At 51.7% G+C, this 22,960-nt stretch overlaps 9 protein-coding genes across 9 annotated transcripts; 3 read left to right on the top strand and 6 right to left on the bottom strand.

Moving 5' to 3' along the window:
• Positions 1-3,487: 3,487 nt before the first annotated feature.
• VTN31DRAFT_7191 (uncharacterized protein) lies at positions 3,488-3,816 on the top strand (the record flags this gene model as incomplete). The annotated part of the gene is made up of 2 exons (XM_069407885.1): positions 3,488-3,490; positions 3,553-3,816. The coding sequence occupies 2 exons, from the start codon at positions 3,488-3,490 to the stop codon at positions 3,814-3,816; spliced, it is 267 nt and encodes an 88-aa protein (XP_069258494.1).
• Positions 3,817-7,019: 3,203 nt separating this feature from the next.
• Positions 7,020-8,279, bottom strand: VTN31DRAFT_7190 (uncharacterized protein; the record flags this gene model as incomplete). Its single annotated transcript, XM_069407884.1, has 1 exon — positions 7,020-8,279. One exon carries the CDS (start codon positions 8,277-8,279, stop codon positions 7,020-7,022), a length of 1,260 nt encoding a protein of 419 aa, XP_069258493.1.
• Position 8,280: 1 nt separating this feature from the next.
• On the bottom strand, positions 8,281-9,477 carry VTN31DRAFT_7189 (uncharacterized protein; the record flags this gene model as incomplete). The annotated part of the gene is made up of 1 exon (XM_069407882.1): positions 8,281-9,477. One exon carries the CDS (start codon positions 9,475-9,477, stop codon positions 8,281-8,283), a length of 1,197 nt encoding a protein of 398 aa, XP_069258492.1.
• Positions 9,478-9,503: 26 nt separating this feature from the next.
• On the bottom strand, positions 9,504-10,853 carry VTN31DRAFT_7188 (uncharacterized protein; the record flags this gene model as incomplete). Its single annotated transcript, XM_069407881.1, has 1 exon — positions 9,504-10,853. One exon carries the CDS (start codon positions 10,851-10,853, stop codon positions 9,504-9,506), a length of 1,350 nt encoding a protein of 449 aa, XP_069258491.1.
• Positions 10,854-12,615: 1,762 nt separating this feature from the next.
• On the bottom strand, positions 12,616-13,602 carry VTN31DRAFT_7187 (uncharacterized protein; the record flags this gene model as incomplete). Its single annotated transcript, XM_069407880.1, has 1 exon — positions 12,616-13,602. The coding sequence occupies one exon, from the start codon at positions 13,600-13,602 to the stop codon at positions 12,616-12,618; it is 987 nt and encodes a 328-aa protein (XP_069258490.1).
• A 943-nt stretch (positions 13,603-14,545) lies between these two features.
• Positions 14,546-14,848, top strand: VTN31DRAFT_7186 (uncharacterized protein; the record flags this gene model as incomplete). Its single annotated transcript, XM_069407879.1, has 2 exons — positions 14,546-14,732; positions 14,787-14,848. 2 exons carry the CDS (start codon positions 14,546-14,548, stop codon positions 14,846-14,848), a joined length of 249 nt encoding a protein of 82 aa, XP_069258489.1.
• Positions 14,849-16,546: 1,698 nt separating this feature from the next.
• VTN31DRAFT_7185 (uncharacterized protein) lies at positions 16,547-18,448 on the top strand (the record flags this gene model as incomplete). Its single annotated transcript, XM_069407878.1, has 4 exons — positions 16,547-16,888; positions 16,943-17,490; positions 17,544-17,885; positions 17,941-18,448. The coding sequence occupies 4 exons, from the start codon at positions 16,547-16,549 to the stop codon at positions 18,446-18,448; spliced, it is 1,740 nt and encodes a 579-aa protein (XP_069258488.1).
• Positions 18,449-20,225: 1,777 nt separating this feature from the next.
• VTN31DRAFT_7184 (uncharacterized protein) lies at positions 20,226-21,374 on the bottom strand (the record flags this gene model as incomplete). The annotated part of the gene is made up of 1 exon (XM_069407877.1): positions 20,226-21,374. One exon carries the CDS (start codon positions 21,372-21,374, stop codon positions 20,226-20,228), a length of 1,149 nt encoding a protein of 382 aa, XP_069258487.1.
• Positions 21,375-21,416: 42 nt separating this feature from the next.
• VTN31DRAFT_7183 (uncharacterized protein) lies at positions 21,417-22,376 on the bottom strand (the record flags this gene model as incomplete). Its single annotated transcript, XM_069407876.1, has 2 exons — positions 21,417-21,734; positions 21,789-22,376. The coding sequence occupies 2 exons, from the start codon at positions 22,374-22,376 to the stop codon at positions 21,417-21,419; spliced, it is 906 nt and encodes a 301-aa protein (XP_069258486.1).
• Positions 22,377-22,960: the final 584 nt, after the last annotated feature.

Here is a 22,960-nt window from a genome sequence, read left to right as displayed (position 1 = left end):
GCCTTTCCCTCGAAGTATTTCTCGTAGAATCCCTGCACATCTCGATACGTACAGCCCCGGATCTCTTCAAAGACTCTTGCCTCGACTAGCGCCCGGGTCTGTTCACTGCCTTGTAGCGACGCGGAGGTATGTGTGATGGGCGTGCTGTCCAACGCAGGCGGGAGATTTGTTGAGACTGGAGTCGCTCTCGAGAGCTTGGCAATGAGATCGAGAACGGCGCTCCAGATATCGTAGTCGGACGCTTTTAGGATGACGAGCTTCACGAGAGGGCGATAGTCTTGGTAGCTGAAATCGCCGTTTTGAACACGCTCAAACAGACGCGCGATTTCTGATGCTGCATTACGACTGCTGATACTCGACCGAAGGTTGAAGGCTGCTTCTTCTCCCTGCAAAGCTGATAGAAGTCGCGATACTACATTCTGACAATGTTGTGCGAATCTGTCGTCCACGCCGTCAAGAGAACCGGCCACGGAATACGAACGCTCCACGCTTTCGAGTGACGCTCGTAAACGGTCGAGAGAATCGCTCAACGGATGATCCTTAACAATTTGCAGGTCATCATCTGAGAGAGGAACCATTTTCGCGATGGGTAAAAAAGGGAGAACAAACAGGCAAGCCTCAGTGAACGGGCTTGGACTTGGAAGAAACGGAGTAGTTATCTCAACACGCCTACGAGGTCTCTATGGCCAACCTTAGCGTCAGTGCCTCAGGCCCTCGGCGCTAGTCCCGTTTAGCGCGGAGGGCCTGGCTCCATACGAGTAGGAGCTTTCCGAGTCACGTGAGCGCAAATTTAGTCGAGCAACGCAATTTCCGCCTTGCCTGCGCGACCTTCGGACCCTTTCACTCACTTCGTTCGTTTCAGGGCAAGAAGCAAACAGGACAAACTCCCTTGAATCCTGTCACGCGGGTATCGAATGCCGTGCTTGCAGACTGGCACTCAATGCGAACTGGAGTCATCCGTCGAATGCTGGAGGCGCTTTTTCACCAACGCAGATAGCATTGAGTTTTTTTCCCACCTGAATCCCTAGATGGTCTAGCCGGTGGCCTGAGGCAGAGGTTAGGCCGAATGCTGGCTCTAACACACTACTTACGCCTCACCGGCTGCTCTTCTCCAACACCACTTTCCTTCTCGTCAGTTCCTGCTGCCTTGGCGCCTTCTCCTTCTCCTCCCGTGTTTTCGGCCTTCGACCCCTTTTGAATGTCTTCCATCATCTTATTGAACCAGCTGTCAAAATCTTCGAGGTCAGTGCAGCTGCGGAGAGTTTGGACTTCCTTGACAGTCTTGCTTGACGATCTCAGCATCGTCTGTTCTCTCTTTTTTCACAGGTCGCGCATTCGGGTCGGGGCTCAAATCCTGACATTGCCTTTTTTGGCTGCTCAACTTGTTCTCCGGCTGAGGCGATACGTCGTCGACTGGTCCTCATCGATGTCATCGTCCGGGAAGATGACGCAAAGGTAGACAGTGTAGAGTTCTCCTCGCGAGCGCGACGGTTTAAATCCGTGGCGTTTCAGGATCGCATGCAATTCTCCTTGGATCTCGGAATCGTTGAGGATGGAGGCGCCGCTGGCTGGGTTGAATTCCGTTGTCACGAATGCCTCCAGGATTGGATGGCCGGGCGGCTTTATCTCATCCCAGCGTTCAATGTTCCCGATGATGAGGTCTGCCTCGGGTAAGCGGATGAGGCAGCGCGCTTATTTGCCATTGAGTGGAGCCAAAGAGGAGTACTTCTGGCGCTCCATTTTCCGTAGGCCAGGTGGTCAGACCTCAGACGCCTTCCGAAATACCGGCAAACATGAATGCTGATGTTTCGGTTCGTTTCTACGGCCGAATCTCTCGGCGGGGTCTAGGTTCTCGGTTTTTTGTGCCGCTCTCACGAGGTGAGTGTAGCCGATCCCGCATACGGGACGGCCGCTTTCGTCGGTTTCGTGGACGCTCGATACTTGCACACCGTTTCGACATCCAGTTTAGGTGTTATCTCGGCTTCCGGGCTGTTCGTCAGATCGATAACCGATATCTCTTGTGCGAGTCCCGGCTTAGGGCACCGCACCAATGACATCGATCGCCCTTGGATGTTTCGGCGTGGCCTTGACCACAATGTTCGCATCCAGCCATCGCGATAAGTGATCTCAACTGGTTTAGTGGAAGACGGAAAGTACGCACCCACACTGGGGACGGTCGCACTATTTTCAGCGACATCGCCAGTAAACTTTCCACGAAGGACTTGGGAGAACTTTCTGTTTTTCTGGGATGCAATCTTCAGCGTCACCTTGAGAATGGGACAGTCATCCTTCATCAACCATATATCGAGGATCTAATTGACGACGTCGGACTCAAGGATGCAAGAGTTCTGTTCCCATGACCGCAGACTATTCTCAAGGGCAAATCCATATCAGAACCCTTGCCTGACAACAATGACCTCGCCAGCTTGTTGAGCAAACCAGGCTGGTTGGCCAGTCGTTCTCGCCCACACATACATCCGCTGTCAGATGCCTCCAAATGGACCAGAAGAACGCTACCCTGAAGGATTGGAAAGCAGCAAAAAGGGTCGTTCGATACTTGAAGGCTACGAGACATCGAGGCTTGGCCCTTGGTACAAACCCTAACGAAGGATTATGCGTCTATACCGATGCTACACATCAGGACCATCCCGACGGCAAGCCAACAGATGGCTACCTGATCACCTTCGCAGGACACCTATAGCATGGAGCGCAACCGACCCAATCCAACTATTCACAGATTCCACCGGAGCGTCAAGACTCGCTGAAGCACCGACCTTCTCCCCGACCACAAAATGGCTCGACAACCGCCTTCACTTTTTCAGAGATGCCTACAAGAGCCCTGGATCAACATCAACCGGATTGCATCAACCGAAAACCCAGCAGACATCTTCACCAGACCACTGCACGAAGCGTCATTTACCGGACTGAGGGACTTGACGAGGTTACTCGTAAGCCCTGACACAAACACCAACTGAACAGTTTCCCTTCATGTGTCACACCACTACTTTGCATTTTTATGCCCACCCTTTGTCTTTCCCGTTCTTTTTTTCTCCTGTCGTGCTCCTAGGCTCGGTGAGAGGCGCGCGGAAGATAGCGGTGGACAATCTTCACGTCGTTCGAACCATGCAAGCCTTCATATGCCGTAACAAAGACCACTGTTCCATTCTCGACGAGCTCGTTGTGATGCACATTCATGTGCTGCACGTTGAGCAGCTCGGGCCCGCGTGCCGGAGCGCCAGCGGTGAGGTGCACCAATATCAGCAGTTGCTCCTTGGACTTGGTCACCTCACCCAGGTAGCGACGGATCTTGCGCGCGTTGAATTGAATCGAGACGACAAAGGTCGAGCGACAGCGAGGTCCTGCTAAATCTGATCGGACATCCAGTCACGGTGCTCGGACATGGCGTTTTGAGGGTGGTGCACGAAGTTCCACCCAGGGTGGTGCGGGCCGGGTCGTCGTAGAGTTGGTACCAGCGGATGATGGACCAATGGTTCGGATCACAACAGATTGCCCATGGTGTGGGTGGCTTCGCTGACGAGATCCTGGATTTAGGGGAGGGCACCAATGGAGAGAGGGACCGCACCGACATCGACAACATCGCCCAACGATCCAACGGTGGCGATCGCCCTTGATGCGGATGGAGACCCGGTCGCCCTGATCGGCCTGGACCAAGTGGCCGGGCATGACAAGTGCATGCGGATTGCGGGCTGCTCTTACTTCGATATTATCCGACTAAGCCATCTGTCAAACTTTCTTTTCAGATTGAGTGGCTGTGGTAACCCGGAAACAAACCACACGGCCGACACTACCGCCTGAGAGAGCATGTACGGGAGAAGCTAAGCCCGTTGGTCAGTGGTGACTCTTCAGGACCACTGTGCTCTTGCAGTTTTAAGTACCTACTGGTCAGCACGTCCAGAACCTCATATTTACTAGGAACCGTAAGCCGTAAGGGACTACGAGGTAAGTACTGGCATGCGACCGACTGTAGTTGCTTTGTCATTGTAGTTGTAAAAACGTATCGCTGGATTTACGAGAAGAAGCCTGGGATTCAAAGTTTGGACAGAAAGGATTTCACAAGCCTGGGTGGAGTGATCAAGGTTGTGGATCACATGATCCTCTTGCCCTAGGTAGGCTTAGCCTAGAATAGTATGTAACGGCTAGGTACCTACCTAGGTACCTTACATACCTACTCCGTAGGGCACTCTTTGCTTTGGGCAAACAGGACAAACTTCCCTGAATCTCACATGGGTAACTACTACGGTATGCCCTAGGAATGAAGAAGCACCAAAGCGAACAGGAGTCGTCATCCGTTAAATGCTGGGGGGCCTTCTCATGCGGAGTACCTACCATTCGTCTACTCTGTCTGCAAAGCTTTCTGCGTACAAAGCGAGGTCGTGAGTAACTTAAGGTGTCAATGCTTCCGTACTTCAAGGTCGTGGAACCGTGTCAACCACCATGTCATCACAAATCTTAGTACCCTGTCGATGGAACTTACTATCCTACATGTAACTTCAATTATTGATGATGAAGAATGGACCCCGCATTGAATGCCTGCAATTTGACGTTGGACCGAAATCCTCAGCAGGGGTTTGGTAATTGGATGCAATGTCATTCAATTAGTTTATTCCTGACACACTGCAGGTACTTGTTGAATTTTAGGTAGGTTATGACACATTCAGGCTAGTAGATATCTGAAGCAAGTAGTCTTGGGAAGCATGCTGATATCAATGCTTGATTCCTTGCCTCTGTTGTACCACAAAGGGGGTAGGCAGTGATACCCTATTTATGTACATGGACTAGGCGAAAGCAACACACGATAGACAAAGGACTGATAGCCAACACAAAACGAAAGATACCTAAAAAAATGTGTGCGATTCATCACATTATCAACAGTACTCATGATAATCTGTTCTTTAATTAGTATTGACAGTCTCCCTTGGAGATGGCCGAAGTTGACTTAATAATATTATGATAGGAGGTAGCCTGTCCTTCAATTATCGAGCTCACCTTGCATGTTAACATCCAGCCAGGAAACGTCCGGTTATACTACAGCCACAAATAGGTCATGGAATTCCAAACCGCGCCGTCAATACAGTGTCAATCGTCGGGATACTGTCGTTGGCGATCAGATCATTGAAAGGCTTTCCGAACCAGTCAATGTGTCAGTCCATTGGAAGCCGATCAGTCCAAGCTTGACGACCATAGTCTCTCATCTATTCCTATAGTCTCATAGTATGTAGAAAGAAATCAGATACATACCATAGACAGTGCTCGTTACTATTGAGGTGTGACTTTGTCCTGCGACCTGATTATTCCCCGTCGATCGAGGTCAGTGCAGGAATTCTCGGCCAGATTGAGCCAATTACCTCCCAATGTGCAGTGAAATAGTGTCGTACGTCTTGATGAAATACCAACAGTATTGACAACTCGCTGCATTCATCGGAGAAGGCTGAGAGTAAGTACTGTTGATGAAAGTGGTTCGGAGGTGGTGGAGGCGATCATCGCGCTTTGTAGTGAATCAATGGATCCTGTTACCTAGTAGTCAGGCAACAGCCAATGAATCGAAACGCGGCTATGTGCCGAGCGGTCACTGATGCCTAACCTTCTTCAGGGTTGAAGAACCTCATCGACGCATCAAGTCAGTCCACCACCTGCAGAACACCAAGAACGACCGCGATCTGCATTGACAACCGGAACGCAACGGATGTAGATCCGGTAGGTGCTCTGCTAGGTACGTCAGACGGGCCTTCCCTCAATAAGCCTCATCGTCATCCTGCCGTCCGCGTAACTTACTGGCTGGGAATAATACTACCGCCACATGCGGCCCTTCAGTTTTGATCGATCAATCAAACCTTGCCTTCAATCGAAATTGAATTGAAACCGTCGAAAACCGTCTGGTCATGATACAACTGTAGGGCAGAAATGAAAGGCTAGTCCGACCCTCTTGGCTGTATCCATTCCGACGGCGCCCTGAGCTGAGTCAGATATCCAACGGTACTGGAGTTTGATCTCCTAGGAAAGGTACCCGCGTAGGTAGGCAAGGTACTATTTTTCGACATGGAGCACAGTTTCTGAAACGGCATCTTTCGCGCTTTCTTTTCAGCTATAGAACATAGAGATAGCCCCTTGCGCGGTGGTCTACCACGACCTGGAAATAGCCTACTAGCAGATATCAGTGCTTGATTCTGCTCTCTATTGTACAACACAGGGGATGGGGAGTGACCCCCTAGGTAATTAGGTATATACACAGACGAGGCAAAAGCAACACAAGATAGATAAAGGAACGAGAGGCAACACAAGACAAAAGTTAGATACCTGAGGAATGTGCGCAAGTCATCAAATAATCAACAAAGCGTAGGCACAAACAAGCAATCGACAGCAAAGTTAGGGAATCATGCGGAGTAAGATCGAAATAAACTCACGGGCTTCAAAACTGGATAGGACAGACACAGTAATCTCGACTTGATAACGACCGGGATAATGAAAGACAGATCAACAGTTTCATGGTTCATAAATCTGGCAGATATTTTAGTAAAGTACAGATCCGGCCCAATGACAATTGGGAGATTGGTATTGATCAGAGAGGCTAGGAACTAATCGCAGCTGCACGGGCTTCTATCACTGCTAATGAATCGACGACGGTGATATAGGCGTCGATTAGGAGCAGGGTGCTAGAAATGTAACGGAAAGCAAAAGACATTTAAATCATGAGAAAAGACGAGGCAGCATTAGCAGGATGATAAGCAAAGGGAACACGATGGACTAGAAATTGATCGCTGTGCCGAGAGAAAACAGAAATTTCTGCTGGAAAGGAGACAATGTCAGTGGACAAACGTCAGTCATCAAGATAGTAGGTATCATGAAACCATTCGGCGGCTGCTGGCCGCAATGTTCTCCTACGATCGATGTTCTGGCACGGCAATTTCAAGCTAAAATCAAAGGTCTGACAAGGGCTCTATCGAGAAACAAAAGTTCACGCATGCTTTTGTTGAGCTTTCTTCCCGTACATGCTGTATGGGTCACAAGTCATCCAAGTCAGTCGCGGCATCATGCTCAAGTGAAGAGACATGGTTGAAGACTTTCCACTCGGACGTCGCCTGGCAGACATCACAAACTAGCTCTCCTTCCGAGCTAATACACCCATCTCGCCGCTCGTATGAGTCTAGAAAAGAGTCGAGCACTCGCCGTCGACATTCCTCTCCACGCAAATACCGCTCCATTGCCTGCAGCCCTTCCATCAACACCGGGTCCCAGGTATTCCATTTGCGTCCCGGCGAACCCGCAGGTGCGATAATCACAGCCTCACTAGGCTGTCCATCTCCGCCAGCGCGTCCACTTTCCTGGCTGTACTTGCGTAAGGTGGTCGGGTTGTCCACGTGGATCACGCAGCGCACCGTCGGAATGTTGACAACGACGGCTAGATCGGGCGTCGCAACAATCGTCGCCCCGCGACTTTCCTGTGAAAAGAGCTCCAGTACTTGTTCCTTTTGCTGCTTGCCCATCAGGTCGTGGAAAGCATAGCACTGGAGTATCTCTGCTAGTTTCTGCACTCTCTTCGTGTCGTTGGCGTAGACTATGATTTTCCCTCCGGTTCCGTACCAGCGGCCTTGCCGATCCGTCACGAAACGAACGACAGCGTCATTGGTGCCATCGACAGGTTCAACGCGATACTCGATGTTGGGCCGCGTTGTGCGAGGGCTGCGGAAGACATGAACTATGTCGCGAGGCATGTGGAGCATTTCAAGTAACCACCGCTCATCACTTGGGGGCAACGTCGACGTCAACAACACCACCTGAGAGTCTGTCACCATCAACTGCCATATCGCCTGCCAGTCTGAACGGATTGACGGGTGAATGTCCAGAAGTGTGTGACAATCATCAACCACTACCCTATCCAAGCGGTTGCGCTCCTGCAGTTGTCTGACAAACGTTTGAAATCCCTTACTAGTGGCAGATTCTGGCGTGACCAGCACGATACTTGCGTCGAATGGGGGCCGGTGTAAGTCCCATGCGACACACGAAATACCCGCTCGAGCACATTCTTGCTGCATGTTCTGACGGAGAGACACAGCTGGCACCACCATGATTGTCACCTTGGCTCGCTCCCATGACGCTGGCACAAGGCAAATCATACTCTTCCCACAGCCGGCGCCCATTACCACGAGTACCCACGGCATTCCGTCCATGATTGCCCGCACCGCAGCCTCCTGAACCCCTCTAAAGCGAGCACCCGGGCCCAAGAACCGCTCCAGCAATGGCTGGATTGGTGCCTTCCGCATGTCAGCAAAGTGGAGTGCTCTTCTCGCGCGATCCGCGTATGTTATCGAACGCTCCCGTTTCATGCCTGCTTTGGCACCTGACACGAAACCAAGCCATCGATGCCATCGCAGACTGGCACGGCGGAAACTCTCCTTCATATCGGCCATTGCTCCAAGCGTCGCCTGAACTCCACCCTGGTCGCATTACTCGACCACTTTGTCTAGCTTGTAGATCCACCATGCGATCACAATAGTCCTCTTCATCCTCATCCGAATGATCCGACTCATTGCCTCGGTCGTCAAACCCGAATAATTCACCCAGGTATCTCCTCGCAATGGCAGTCAAAATTCGGCGACACAAACTGATATTGACTGGAGCGCCCATTCCAATCTGCGTCTCTCGTTCCAGGGCCCGTTTGAAGCGTTCAGAGGTCCAAGTCACTCCGTTGAGTTCCTTTTCTGGCCAGATGAAACCACTCAGTTCGATATTGTTGTACAATAAGATTTCCACTCGGCGCTGGAATGGGAGAGCGAGCAATTGGAAGTAGACAAACAGCTCCCCAACCTCTCGAGGCACGAATCGATAGACGAGCTTGGTTTGGAAGTTGGCATTGTACCCGCCTGGCAAGGTAAATGAAACAAAACCATTATCAATGAATTGGTTCCGTATACCACCATTTTCAGTGTTTCGATACCGAATCGATAGCAATTCTGATGCCCGCGCAGGCCCGCCACCAGTCAAATGCAACAACACCAGCAAATACTCTTTCATCCGAACAACTGCATCCATCCACTTTTCCACTCGCGACCTTCGAAAGGTATAAGCTTCGCTTGGCGAAACACTGTGGGCTTCCTCCAGGAAAGCACTCCACAGGGTGGAATCTTCCCATATTCGGTTCCACAGCCAGGCCGACTCATCGAATCCCCAGACATTCCGCATGTTGCAGGCATAGAACCAACCCTGACGGTCTTCAGCCGCATCGTCATCCATGCTGTCCCACGGGATGGGTGGCAGTTTCTCGCCTGGCGTTGGTAGCAACAGAACCTCTTCACTCAAATGATCTCTGGCTCTGTTGACTATGCCCTGAACTGTTGATTGAAATTGACTCATGGTAAACTGCATGTCTTGGAAAGTCAATTTGTCACCGCTCCATCGTATCGAGTCGTTCGCCGGCGTCTGGGACGTGATCCTCTTGCCAAAGCGGAGAGCATCTATCATCCATTTCATAGGCGTCGGCTCATTCGTTAGAGAAATCGTGACACCATTTCCCGGATTTTATCAAGACATCCACCGTCCTCTCCAGTATCGTCCCATGCCTGCAGTGCCACCAGCATGCGAGCGATTTTTATCATTGCGGACAGTACGGGCGTAAATGACGAGGCTGGTTCCCACCCACCATCTTCGCGAATGCCTAAAACAGCTAACCCGCTGATGAGACCGCTCTGGAACTCTTGCTCATGGCGGCCGCCCAGACGGTGGTCTAACAGCGCAATGCACCACCTCAGAATTGATCGGTCCGCCGCATCCAAAGGCCGCCCAGCATCTCCATCGCATTCGTCGCTCGGCCGTTCTGAATCCATGATTGCGAGCAACATATTGTCCATTGCTCCCTCCTGCGTTGCAGTGACGGTGAATCGGGTGTGTCCCTGCTGCTGACTCCGGAAGATGTACCGAATCACGCGCTTCCACGCCTCTCGGTACCGGTTGAGTGTTTCTAGTTTCATCTGAGGCACGAACGGCCTACTGGGCGTCAGATTCAAGTTCTTCCGATTCAACTCAAACCGGGAAAACACGTTCAGCTCATTCATGATGACCCTTTGGGCTTCCACCACGATGAAATCAAATCGTTGGCAGATCTCGTCCAGAATCGGTTCTTTCTCGGGATCAGCGCGATTGAGCATTGCCTTGAGTTCCGTTCGATTCTTGCCCATCAAATGGTGTGCCCATCCCATCCTCTCAAGCCACGGGTTAGCCTCTCGAGGATCGTGCTGCTGGATTCGGGAGTTTCCCAAGATCTCCACTTCTTCCTCTCTAATCATCTCGTCTAGTATTTGCCTGGCTTCTCTCCAATCTCCCGGTATAGAGGGGACACTCGTAGGCACGGCGGCTTCATTAGGGACTACCACAAAGCGCTGGCCTCCAATACCGCACCTTACAAACTGCTGACTAAGTACTTTCTTCCACGGCGTTGGAGATTCGCTTTGTTTGGATGCACTTTTCTTAGGCCGACCTCGTGAGTTACTGTTCACCCATTGATGCTCTTCGCGGCAGTGCTTCTGGATGCGGCCGATGCTTTTCATAACGCATCTACAATCGCCAAAGTCACATTGGTAGGCGGGTATCGGTGGTGCGAGCTGTTCGATTACTGGGACAGGAGTTTGCGGGATTTGGAGCTCGCGAATCTGGCTGATCCGTTGCGGAAATTCGCTGAAGTAGTCTAGATATCTGTTAAGCTTCTTGGAATCGTCGTGCAGGAAGCTCTTGTGCTGATCACTGCGCAAGTGGCCAGCCAGCATACAGTCGACGACAGCGACGCGGCAGACTCGACAAACGAGCACTCGGTATTGCGGCAGATACTCGAAGACGTCGGCCATGGTGCATGGGCGTTATGAACTACTAGTACTAGTACTATCAGCGATGTCAGTGTCAATCGGAGTGGGAGAAAGGACACAATTGATTGCTAGAATGATTCGGATTATTATAATCATACTCAGTAGTCTCCGAGTTCTGATGTCGTGAGACCTGCACAGATGTCGATCGCCTCTGGAGGGGGAAGATTCAGAGTAGTAATTTCAGTTGACGCGTTGAGAAATCAGATCATTAAATTCTTGCGTCACAGCAATGCCTTTTCGGGATTTGTATCTCCACCATGTGTTTCTATCAATGAGATCACATCCAAAGCTACAAACGACGCGTTGAGATAGTACTATGTGATCATATCGGACAGAACTGGGCTTATCCTGGTGATCGCTGTGCCGAGAGAAAAGACCTTGCTAGCTAGAACTCTGCTCTCCGACTCCATGGGCAATCGGAGCTCTATATACACATGGATGCCAAGCCAGAGGAAAAACCTACACAAATGAGTAGCGTCCTAAAGAGGACGGTACAAGCGAGCTGAAGAGTGCTGAAAACACATGAACCATGAAAAGAAGCGGCTAAAAGCCTAAACGGCCTGAAAGACGGAAAAGACGGCACAAGAGAAGACATAAAGGCCTAAAGACACTGAGCTGAACACAAGGAGAAAAAAAAAAGGAGGAGAAGACAGGAAGCAGGTCACGTGCATGTAACATACACGTATCGTACACATACTGGACCATACCCTCGAAGAGTCGGAAATGCATGACATCTGACATCCACCGACTGGTCCAACTTGCAACGTTGATTTAGATGGACAAGCAAGGGGAGCTTGTAGAGTGGACGGCCGAGGCGATATGACGCGCCGAAGATGCTTTTCCCGACCCCGATTACAATAATAAAGGGGCATGGATGGACTACCTCCCACATGCTCGGCGAATTCTCCAGCGTCAGACGACGATGGAGGATGTGAGGGCCAACCTTCTTTCCAAAGCAGGCCGCAGCTTTTACATCTTGGGTCAGTATTGCGAAGCAGAGACGATGCATCAACGGGCACTGGAAGGACGAGAGAAGGTGATGGGTCCCGACCATCCAGCCACCCTCGCCAGCGTCAATGATCTGGGCTTCACCCTCGCAAAAGGGCAGCACCAAGAGGCAGAGGCACTGGCTCGACGGGCTGTGGAAAGACTGGAGAGGGTGCTTTGGGCCAAATCATGTGGAGACCCTCAGCAGCGTCAACAACTTGGGCAGCGTTTATGGAAGTCAAGGGCACTACGAAGAGGCAGACGCGATACTGTGTTTCGCCGGGCTGCGGTTAAGACTGGAGAAGGCGTTGAGGCCAAATCATTCATTCACTTCGATCTTCGTCGAAAACCTTGTTCAGGTCCTCGGAAAACAGGCAAAGTACGAAGAGGCTGAAGCAATTCGCCTCCGAACCCGACAGTCGCCGTCCTAGTTCAACAAATAAGAAGATGATGGACTACGATTCTGCGGCGTTGCTTGGACTTTATTACCGAATCGATACCAGCTCTGTGCTTAACTCCGCGTCGTATGATGGAATACAAGCAATTCAATGTCGTTTTAGTCGTCGTGCCAACAATCCAAGCTTGATCGAATCGTTCGTCCCTGTTGGATTTCTTCAGATCGTTATGCATAGATGAAGGATGGACGTGACCAGCCTCATCCCCCACTCGAATGGCAAAAAAGGGCCTTCAAAATCCATACATGCCATCATAGCATCATTAAGTAGATACTACATACAATAAAGTACCCTTGAGAGATTCAATATCTCCCCTCCTTTAACCTCCCTCGATTCCGCAACACATCGAATTCCACCCACCGACTTACCCCCTTGCGGCCCACGGGCACCAGCCGCCCCGGATTCATCACATGGCATCCTTCATACGTGATGGCGAACGCCGGCGCCTCCGCATCCGCCAGGACGAGCGCCGTCGGCAACGGGTAGAGGGACAATGCCGAGGCATGATCCCAGAGCACGGGGCGCGTGGAGAGCGGGAAGGGTGATAGGTGGCTTTGGTCGAGCACGGTTTTGACGAGTTTTCGCGCGGTGGTTTGTGTATGTGATTCGCTCGTGGTGGTCGTAGTCGGGGGTTGTGGTTGTTGTTGCTGCTGCTGGCCGTCTGGCGCTGCATCTGCATCCGCTGTCGGCTGGGTTTGTTCTTGCGAGTTGAGGGCAGAGCCGGGATGGACGGCACTCCGGCGGAACCGCCCTGTCATGTCGTCCCGGAACACGACGAGTTCATGGACCGGCCCAAACAGAGAGACCCGCGCCGGGTTCGTCGTCCAGATGACGCTGGCGTCGGCATCGGCTTGCGCGGAGGCGAACACACGCTTCACGCGCGACGTGAACAGCCCGGGGAGCGGCTCCCGCGGGATGGCGGTAGCTGCGCCCGCTGCGAACGCCGATGCCCACGGGTCGTGGTCGCCGGGGACAAAGACGAAGGTTGTGTGCCGCAGGAGTGTCGGGTAGTCTGCGAGCACTGCGGCTAGCGTGTCAAAGTACTCCTTGTACTCGACGCTGGTGGCGCGGCCGCCCTGGCCCAGGGTCAGCGCGGACACGGACGCGAAATTCCCGAGCAGGATGATCGCCAGAGGGAGCTCGTCCGTGGGGAGGTCAGCGTACGTGGCGAGCATGCTGCGCAGGGCCTCAAGCGTCGCCATCTCGTCAAGGTGCACCTCGCTAGCAATCGCCATCGTAGTCCGCTGGTGCGAACTCGAGGCGCGACATCGCGCTTCGAGTCGCCGCATGCGAGCGCCCTGCGACCGCTCGCTACCAACGCCGAGGAAGTCAACCCAGCCGAACCCGCTGTTGCTGCCAATCACGCTGTTGTCCTCGCTGGACCCGCGGCCGGCGCTCAGGCCCAGCGTGACCTCCCGCCGTTCGCATGGCGGGCCGGCAATTGATATCCCGATGAACCGTCCGCCAATCGCGCCCCCCACGCCGCTGTTGCCGCCTAGCGTGGACCCTCGCACGACCTCTTCCTCCTCGTAGATGCCCTCGACCAGAACGATAATGCCGGGCGCAAACCATGCGCCCAATCGTCAATCTGCAAAGGGGGCTTCTTGCTATTACGCTTGCACGTCTTGTTTCTCTTCCCTTGGTTGTTGAGTAGAAATTCATCAACAGGGAGAAGCTTTTTGCATATTTGGCAATAGTTCTGCTCATATCCTTGAGTGGCCATTGCGGGCGGTCAAAGGAGCAACACAATGAATGGAGAATATTGGCAGTTGAGGTTGCAGTTGAACAAGGAATGCGACAAACCAGGATGGTGGTGGGAGAACGCGTAGGAGGAATCAAAAGGGGAGGTGTAAACAGAAGCGCGCTGCTGACTAAAAACAAATCACGTGGATCAGTGATGCAAATCACGTGAATTTTCATAAATTTAGTTAAGAGGAATATGACTACTAGAAGACAGGAAGCAGGTCACGTGCGTGTAACGATACACGTATCGTACACATACTGGACCATACCCTCTGACAGATCCACGTACTCCGTACAATGTTCCAAAACAACTTAAGTCACGTGACTGATAAGTGGTTGAGACAACGCCAAGGTTCGTGGGGTGATGCTAACTAGTCTGTTTCAGGTCTAGCGCAGATCTTCCCCTCAAGCTGCAAAAGTGCCTTAACAAGGCCCTTGCTCAGGTGAGTTTGAGCTGTCTCACTCGCGCTTGTGGCCGTCTTAGCACGGATGTGCTTCTCCTCTGATAAGCATCTCGACAATGGCTATCCGGTGCTCCAACTTCACTACACGAAGGCTTCGTTATTACCTAGCGACAGCAATGATGCGGCCGAACCACTTCCGAATTCCTCGATGATCCTCCAGCCTCCAAACTCTTCAGTTCCGACAACCGCTTGGATTTTGTCTTGTCTGGCCCGTAAGATGTGTTTCTCAACCCTTCAGCGTCACCCGTGAACTGATTTAGGTTAAGCCGAATGTGTATATTCGGATCTAAGCCTACTCCTCCTTGGCTCATGCCTGCAGCCTACGTAGTTTGTCAGTCATGATGTCTTCGACCGAATTCGAAACTTCTTGCGGCCCGCTGCTCTCTTCCAGGGGCACGGCGGTGTCTCGTTTATCAGCGACATCGCTGGGGAATATGGCAAAACGCTGGAACCCTCTCCCTCGATTGACCAATTAATGATTCTCAATGCTCTTCCGCATCGTTGAATATTCAAACTTCGATACATGGGCGAATCACTCTTGTTTCTCGACATCCGAATCCGCGAGCGAAGCACAACGCATAACTTGGGTGCTTCACCACTTGCACACGGGCAAGGTTGCTGACTATCATCATCCTGACAGTGTAGAATTCCAGCGGTTAAGATCGAGTCGATGGGGGAAGTCACGATAGCCGCACGGTCCAATGGCCCGATATTGCCGTTGCTCGCAATCTTTCGTCGAGATCCTCCCTCAATCTATCCCGCGAACATCTGAGACTTGTCGACGCTGCTATACAGTATCTGGTGGACTAGGTCCTTCGCATTTCAGTACGGTCCAGCCACGAATGATGGTCGAAACATCATCTCATGGCCCTCTAATGTGAATTCTACGATTCGGCCAGCCCAGGCTGGTAGCTGTTGAAGGCATATATGCGTTGATGTGATCTGATCTTGAGTAAAATTCTAAGGTGCCGATTGAGGCTGTGAAAGATGGGTTTCTTTGAGATTTGAGTACAACAGGTACGAAGGTCCGCGATTGACATCAATCAATGGTGCCACGAGGCATCGCCGAAAAGATCTGCCTCACGAATCACATGATCGCCAGTCAAGTGACCAACCTGTACCTCGGCCCAGACGGTGCTCATTTTGTGCTGGTAGTAACCATGAGCTGTTCACGATATCATCCAGGAACAGCCAGGCCCGTGTCACATGGTCTTGTATGCCCTCAACATACTTCTAGTTGACACCAGGATAGCCAGGTCTGAACACTGAGCCATCATCATGTGTTCAATCAGCAACCGTACAGTAGGGTGTCTGAAAGGTGAGTTCAAGGACAAGGCTAGATAAATGCGAGACATATTATCGTGGTGATAGGCTGGCGGAAGTACGACTGGTTACGGAGTACATGTATGTAGCAGGCTTCATGGTTAAATTGCCCACGAGTATTTCTCCGCCGGTACGGGGTACAGTGCTCCGTATGAATTCCGGATTGCAAATACTCAAGTGGTCAAACTGAATCAAGTAATTCAGCGAATAATTCAGCGAGGATTTTGGCAGATACATACATGGATCGGGCACGGGGAGTATTACTGGACTTGGATCCATTTCCTCTATCTAACCAAGAACCCCGTAAAAATGCTTGAGCTCAAGCGTTTCCCTTGGACATGCTGGGCATTTACGCAGATCCATCATTCAATGATCGGATTTCAGTGGTCGAACAAACCACAGACGTGACAAAAGCGTGCGATTGATCGGCGTGGGATGCGATCCACATGCGGCGGTAAAATATCGGATTAAATGCCACGGAGAGAAACCCGAGTCGCAGCATTGTTGATCCTACGGGGCGTTTGTCAGTTTTCTTACCAACTCTGTAGCCCAACCAGAACTGCTTGGTCCTATGTGTATCAGTGGGCGCAGTCTGTATATATAAACCTCAAAAAGCCATGGATGATATTCGGCAAAAACTACATTTCATTCAGCTTTCAAAGTGGAATTTGACCAGCATAAGAACGTCACATTGTCAATGCAAATGCCGCACAAAATCGACAACCGCAAGCGGGCGTGGTGGAAGGAGAGCTCTGTCTACCAAATCTATCCAGCTTCTTTCAAGGACTCGAATGGCGATGGCATCGGCGACTTGAAGGGCATCCTCTCCCAGCTGGATTATATCCAGAATCTGGGGGTAGACATTGTCTGGCTCAACCCAATATTCAAATCCCCTCAGATTGATATGGGCTATGACATCTCGGATTACTACTCCATTCACGAACCTTACGGGTCCATTGAAGATGTGGATGCTTTGATCAAAGGGTTGCATGACAGGGGCATGAAACTGGTCCTGGATTTGGTTGTCAACCATACCTCTGATCAGGTATGTGAGTGACTTTTCCTCCAGCACTCTGTAACAATGGCTGACTAGATCAAGCATCCATGGTTCGTTAATTCCCGCTCGTCGCCAAACAGCGAGTATCGTGACTTTTACATCTGGAAAAAGCCACGGTATGATGCCAATGGCCAACGTCATCCTCCGAACAATTGGGCTTCTTACTTCGGAGGAAGCGCTTGGGAATACGATGAGGCATCTGGGGAGTATTACCTTCATCTCTTTGCGAAAGAACAGCCAGACTTGAATTGGGAGAATCCCAGAGTCTGTGAGGAAGTGTACAAGATCATTCGCTTTTGGCTGGACCGGGGAGCCGACGGGTATCGTATGGACGTGATCAATTTCATCAGTAAACACCCCAACTTTCCCGACGCGCCAATCACCAATGCGGCATCGAAATGGCAAAATGGGTCAGAGTTCTATTCCCACGGCCCGCGGCTGCATGAATACCTGCACGATATTGGCATGATCCTGAAAGAGTACGACGCATTTTCCGTTGGTGAGATGCCAGAAGTGAAGGACACAAACGAGATCTTGAAAGCTGTGGGCTTCGATCGTGAGGAGCTCAACATGATTTTCCACTTCGAGCTGTAAGTTCTGCGCAGTCATCGTTCGATACGCAGGATATTGACTAGCTGGTCAGTGTCGACATCGACCACGGTCCCGGCGGCAAATTCACTGCCGGGGAATGGCACCTCGGCGATGTCAAACGAATCGTCTCCAAGTGGCAGACATTCATGTATGAGAACGACGGATGGAATGCCTTATATCTGGAGAACCACGACCAACCCAGATCTATTTCGCGGTTTGCATCTGATCTCCCGGAGCACCGAGTTCTATCTGCAAAGATGCTGGCAACTTTCCTAGGTTTCCAAAGCGGGACAGTCTTCGTGTACCAAGGCCAGGAGCTCGGAATGCCGAATGTTCCTTGGGATTGGACGATCGAGAAGTATCGTGACATTGAGACACTCAATCATTGGAAGGAGTACGCCTGCCTAAACACGGAAGAGGTCTTGACACTTGCTGACGAATGGAATTAGAATCCCTGGCAAGCAGACTTCCCTACACGAAGCCAGCCTCAAGGAGTATCGTCTGAAGAGCCGCGATAATGCACGGACGCCCATGCAATGGAGCGCATCGCCGAATGCTGGCTTCTCGACATCCGATCCCTGGATTCCGGTCCATGAAGATTTCCACACCTTGAACGCCGCGTTGCAGGTCAAGGACCCCGAGAGTGCTTACCATTACTGGTCTCGCGTCTTATCGTTGCGGAAAAAGTTCAAGGAAATTATTGTATACGGGTCTTTCGCGCTCGTATCACCGGAGCATCCGGAAGTCTTCGCGTACGTCCGTCGAAGCGTAGACGGGAATGCATTGGTTGTCACCAACTTCAGTCCTCGGGCGGTCCAGTGGACCGTTCCGGAAGATGTCTCGGACTTCTTGATGGAGGGAAGAGTCGTGTTGTCGAATTATTCTCCCGCGTGCGATAGGCTTCGCGTTGGCCAGAGCATCACCCTTCGTCCGCTTGAAGCGTTCCTTTGGCTGTAACACTGTTGGATTAGAATCGTTCAGGCTTTGCTAAAATAGAGTTGTGTCCTTCATGTAGAAATCAAATACTATTCTCCTCCAACCTTGAAGAAGACTGACTTGGCCCATCAACCAACTAGTATTATACGTGACAGCGAGATCTCTGGACGATTCAAGCCCAATCCTATTTCCATGAGAAACACTCCTAACGCATGATCGAATGTGCCCTACAAGTTCAATCAGTGGTGCCATCATGACAACCGAGCGATGTGACAGTAGTATGATTAGCAGAAGAAACAGACAAGACGAAAGGAAGGAAACCTTAGTGAATTGGATGAAGCTGTCAAAAGTGTTTAGGTCATGCCAGTGGAAGCTGGTAGACATAGGAACTTGGACGAATGGAGAGATGGAGATCAAGACTCCAAACAATCCAAAACAATTGATGCGTAGGGAAGGATGAGCGGAAGAGAAAGCCTGTTTTCTACAATCATGGTCGCAAGTCCGATCCCTCCGTACCTACCTCAGGTAACTCATGACCTCGATTCTTGCCTGGAGGCACTCCTGCGCGTCAGAACAACACAGATAGGCTCAGTAACTCCCTCTAAGTTATATCAGATAGGCCATCTTCCTAGCATTGCTGGGATTCACAATATCATCTGGAGTGACCTATCTCATCTCACCTCGAGTAATATTTCTCCAGGCTCGCCTATATGAGTATTCCTATCACAGCTGTAGTCTTAGAAAGAGAGCTCAGCCCAGGACAATTGCCGGTGCTGGTTTAGTCAGATAACTACTCACAGGTTCGCCTAAGAGTAGGGTGAGCATAAGCCCAAAGGATTAAACACAAACCAGGCGGAGACAATAGAGGTATATTGATGTTTGGCGTCGTCTGAAAGACTGTTTGCCGAAAAGATGGTGTAAGTATGATATGAGTAGCCGACCATTTGCCCGATGCGGAGTGAGACGGCTGGATGGGGTGTCGATGGATCGATGATGGTCATGGTGAACTCGCCAGAACGTTCCAGGGCATTGAGTAATAGTACGGACTAGGAAGGGTGGACGCTTCGAGTGTCCCAGTAGGCCGGCCTCTGAGGATGCAGGCAATACGTAGGAAACAAAACCGGCTGAGAATGCTGCCTGAGGAGGTTCAACAAGGGCACGGACCTGTATCCATGGTGCTTACTTGCCGAGCGAAGCATACATCACCGCTGCAGATCGAGGGACCCGGGAATCGGTTCAGAGGGGAACGGGCATGATCAATATTCTAGGTTTTGATTGCGATGAGGTCACCTAATGTGCTGATACCCAAGTGAGAGCCGCATAGTTTGGAGATCGGCAAGAATAAGATGAAGACGGAGAGTCGGGCGTCAGCCATTGAATCCATTAGCTTCGAAGGACACAAATAACGTAAAGAGATCTTAGTGAAACGAGGACGGGAGATCCCCAGAAGCACTGGATATACTACTAACCATAGAGATACGGGTTTCAGGTGCGCCGCGCTTGACCGATCAGGTCGAGAATAGCGGCACCATTCTGCCTCGAAGAAGAAGGCGCTGCCGTCAGTGCCGTCAGACTGGTCGAAGAATGTATGAAAAGATATATTAGAAGAAAAAAAAAAAAAATAAAGGATCTGTATCGGTGTTAGGAACGCAGTGGTGCCAAGTGACGTTGTTGCCAGCCAAGGACGTTTCTTCCAACCGAACCAACACATAAAGTAACAACTGTAGTCGTCATCTGGAAAGCTGTGAGTACAGTACTGGATACTAGGAGCGCTGGCCTCCTACTAACACGTAGTTGTTCACTGTTCCTGCATTCGGCCGGAACTGTTTCGGCCAGTCCACCTTCCCCAGAAGGGATCGCGTTTTGTTTTCAAAGATCGGACCCGTTCCTCCGTAGGCCGGCGATCGATCCGGCAGCGGTGAAAGTCGATTATGAGAACGCGGCTCAACTCCTCGGTCCAAAGCATATTGTCCAATCTCATCAGATCCTCATGCACCACTCCGCACAAACGAAGTTGCTCCTTCGACCGCGAAATGTCTCGACTCAGGTGCGAGCCGGCGTCGACCGAGTGGAGTTTCTTGCCCGCCCAGCCAATGAGCAGCATATGTTGGATCCTCCCGGCGCCGTGGAGAAAGTAGATGTGTGCCATATCGATAGTCCCAAGGAACACCGGAACCGCCGATCCCTGCACCCTCTGGAGGATCCTGTAAATCTCCACCTCCCGAGAGACCTCCTCCCAGATCCACGACGTTGTGCCCTTTCCGAGGATGGTGTACCCGTACGTCGCACATGTAATCTTGAACGGCGCTCCATAGGATCCGCAGCTGCCCATGGGCCTGCAGTAGTGGTTCGGGTCCCGATCAAGCTGCCTCTTTAGCATCTGCACAAGTTGCGCGGCATTGATACGGTGCTGGTCGCCGCCTGGCCCCTGCCGATGGAGGCTGACATTGGAGCACGCGTCGTCCAGCCGGCCGCCTTGTCGCAACCCCAGAAGGCATCTCTGCGTGCAAAAGCGGTTGGTGTGCTGCCGGCCCTGACCGCGTTGTTGGCGGGTGGACGCGCGCGTGGAACGCTTCGATGATGCCTGCTGGCTTGTTGACGACGACGACACCTGGCTGAATCCGCGCTTTCGGCCTTGCGCTGCCGGGACATTGTCAGAGTTGGACCTGTCAGTGTGGGGCGGCGAAGGGGACTCTTCCGGGGACCTGCAGTGGTTTGCCATCGACCGGGTAATGCAACGGCTCTCCGCGACGCGCTCTGATGAAGGCGATGATGGCAAATAATCAGAGTCAGAGCTCTTGTGGTCCGAACCTGGAGTCGTTTGTGGCGGGTCTGTACTGGAAACTCCCGCCCGCATGGCATCAAAGTGGTCTCCCCAAGTTCGAAGACGCTTCCTTGCCTGATGCCGCCATACCTGACCCCGGGGTGTGGAACTCTGACAGCACATCAAGATAAAACAGAGCACTCGTGCGACCGCTGTGTTCTCTATCTAAATCCTCGTACCTTCTTGGTAGACGTCCACATTTGGCTCACAGATGTAGTAGTGCAGCTTCCAGAATTCGTCCTTTGGCACGTGGAGGAACACATAGGCGAAGCCATTCGAAATATATGAAAACTCCAGACCTTCTTGTATCATCACGTCGTATTCCTGGACCAGGGTCGCCCCGGTCAGCCGTTCCGCGTTGCTTTTCGTCTTTCCATCGTCATCGGGCGGCATCGTGTCTTGCTGGATGACCTCTGCCACAAAATTCGTATCCCAGAGCCCGACTCGGAGAATCTGGACGTCAAGCTTGTGCGGCGGCTTCAGCTGGACCGTTGTCAGCAGGTTTTGATATTGTCATCCGTTCGGTGAATGCAATACCGATCCGGTCGGTGCCGCTGCGTGCCTGTCCGATTGTCCCCCCACCCCCTTCCCTCTCCAGCGTTGTGCGGTGGTGATTCTGAAAACTGACGCGGTCGGGCAGGCACAATTGATCCTTGGCTTTCGGATCCGAGACAGTTCACGGATGATCCTGGCAACCGGTTTATCCACCGTCGCGGTCACATACTTATCAAGATCATCCTCGCTGCGTAACGGCTCGGCGACATAGTCTTTGAAAATGTCGTCGAGAGAGCCCAATGTATGGAACAGCGGAGGTGCAGCTTTGCCTGTCGGCTTCAGATATCTGCACACATTCTCGAAGACTTCCCTCTGCTTGCCGGGAAAGTCTGCCCAATAACAAAGTTGTTCTGGGCAGAGTTTGTCACGGGGTTCTGCAATGGGCCCTTGTGTGGATTCAGAGGCCGTGCCAACCTGTAGTGGTCGACACCACATCTCGTGAGAAGCTTGCAGCAGCTCTTCGAACGTTGTGGAACGGCCTTTTCTCGCCTCACCCTCCTGTTGTTTTTCGGGAACTTCCACTTTATGCTGGGGGGCTTCGTCGCAGGCTGAAGGGCGGTTCTCGGCCATGACAATTTCGAACTTGGTAGAGTGTTTAACTCGCTGGGTTGGTGGACGGTTTCACTGGTGGCCGACTTGAGAAGAGTAGGCCTGCTTGTACTCCGTAGAAAAGGGCAATCTATACTTGTAAGAGAAGTCGGTCCTCAACTTTTGAGGCTTGAACGAGGATCCTATCGTCATAGAATACCCAAGTAGAATCCAGCTAGTAGCATTCGAATTAGTACTCGAGACGAATTTCTTCGCTACCCTACTCAAAGGCAGTCCCTCTCTTGGGCAGCGCGGTTCTCTTGTCAAGAGAATCAGTTGTATGCGACCTCCGCCCGTGACGTCACCAGGTACGGCAATTAACCTACCTAGGTACCTAACCTAGATAGGTAGCCAAGTTCTGCTCTGTTCACGTGACCGAATGGACGATTGGGATCCCCATGGGGATCACGTGAGCCCGAGTAACACGCTGTGTCGCGCTTTCACGCGTCCGAGTCCGCATTTTCTCAACTTCGCAGAACGCCATCCACAGGAACGGTCGTCTGGTCGAGACAACCTCGTGGGGTTCTTCGCTCTATCAACGCATTTCGATTGTCGAGATCAATATT

The sequence above is a fragment of the Thermomyces dupontii genome (assembly GCF_041956625.1).
Source record: "Thermomyces dupontii strain NRRL 2155 unplaced genomic scaffold VTN31scaffold_8, whole genome shotgun sequence".
NCBI lineage: Eukaryota > Fungi > Ascomycota > Eurotiomycetes > Eurotiales > Trichocomaceae > Thermomyces > Thermomyces dupontii.
Note: the sequence above shows the minus strand (reverse complement) of the source record. Positions and strands in the feature narration are given on the sequence as shown.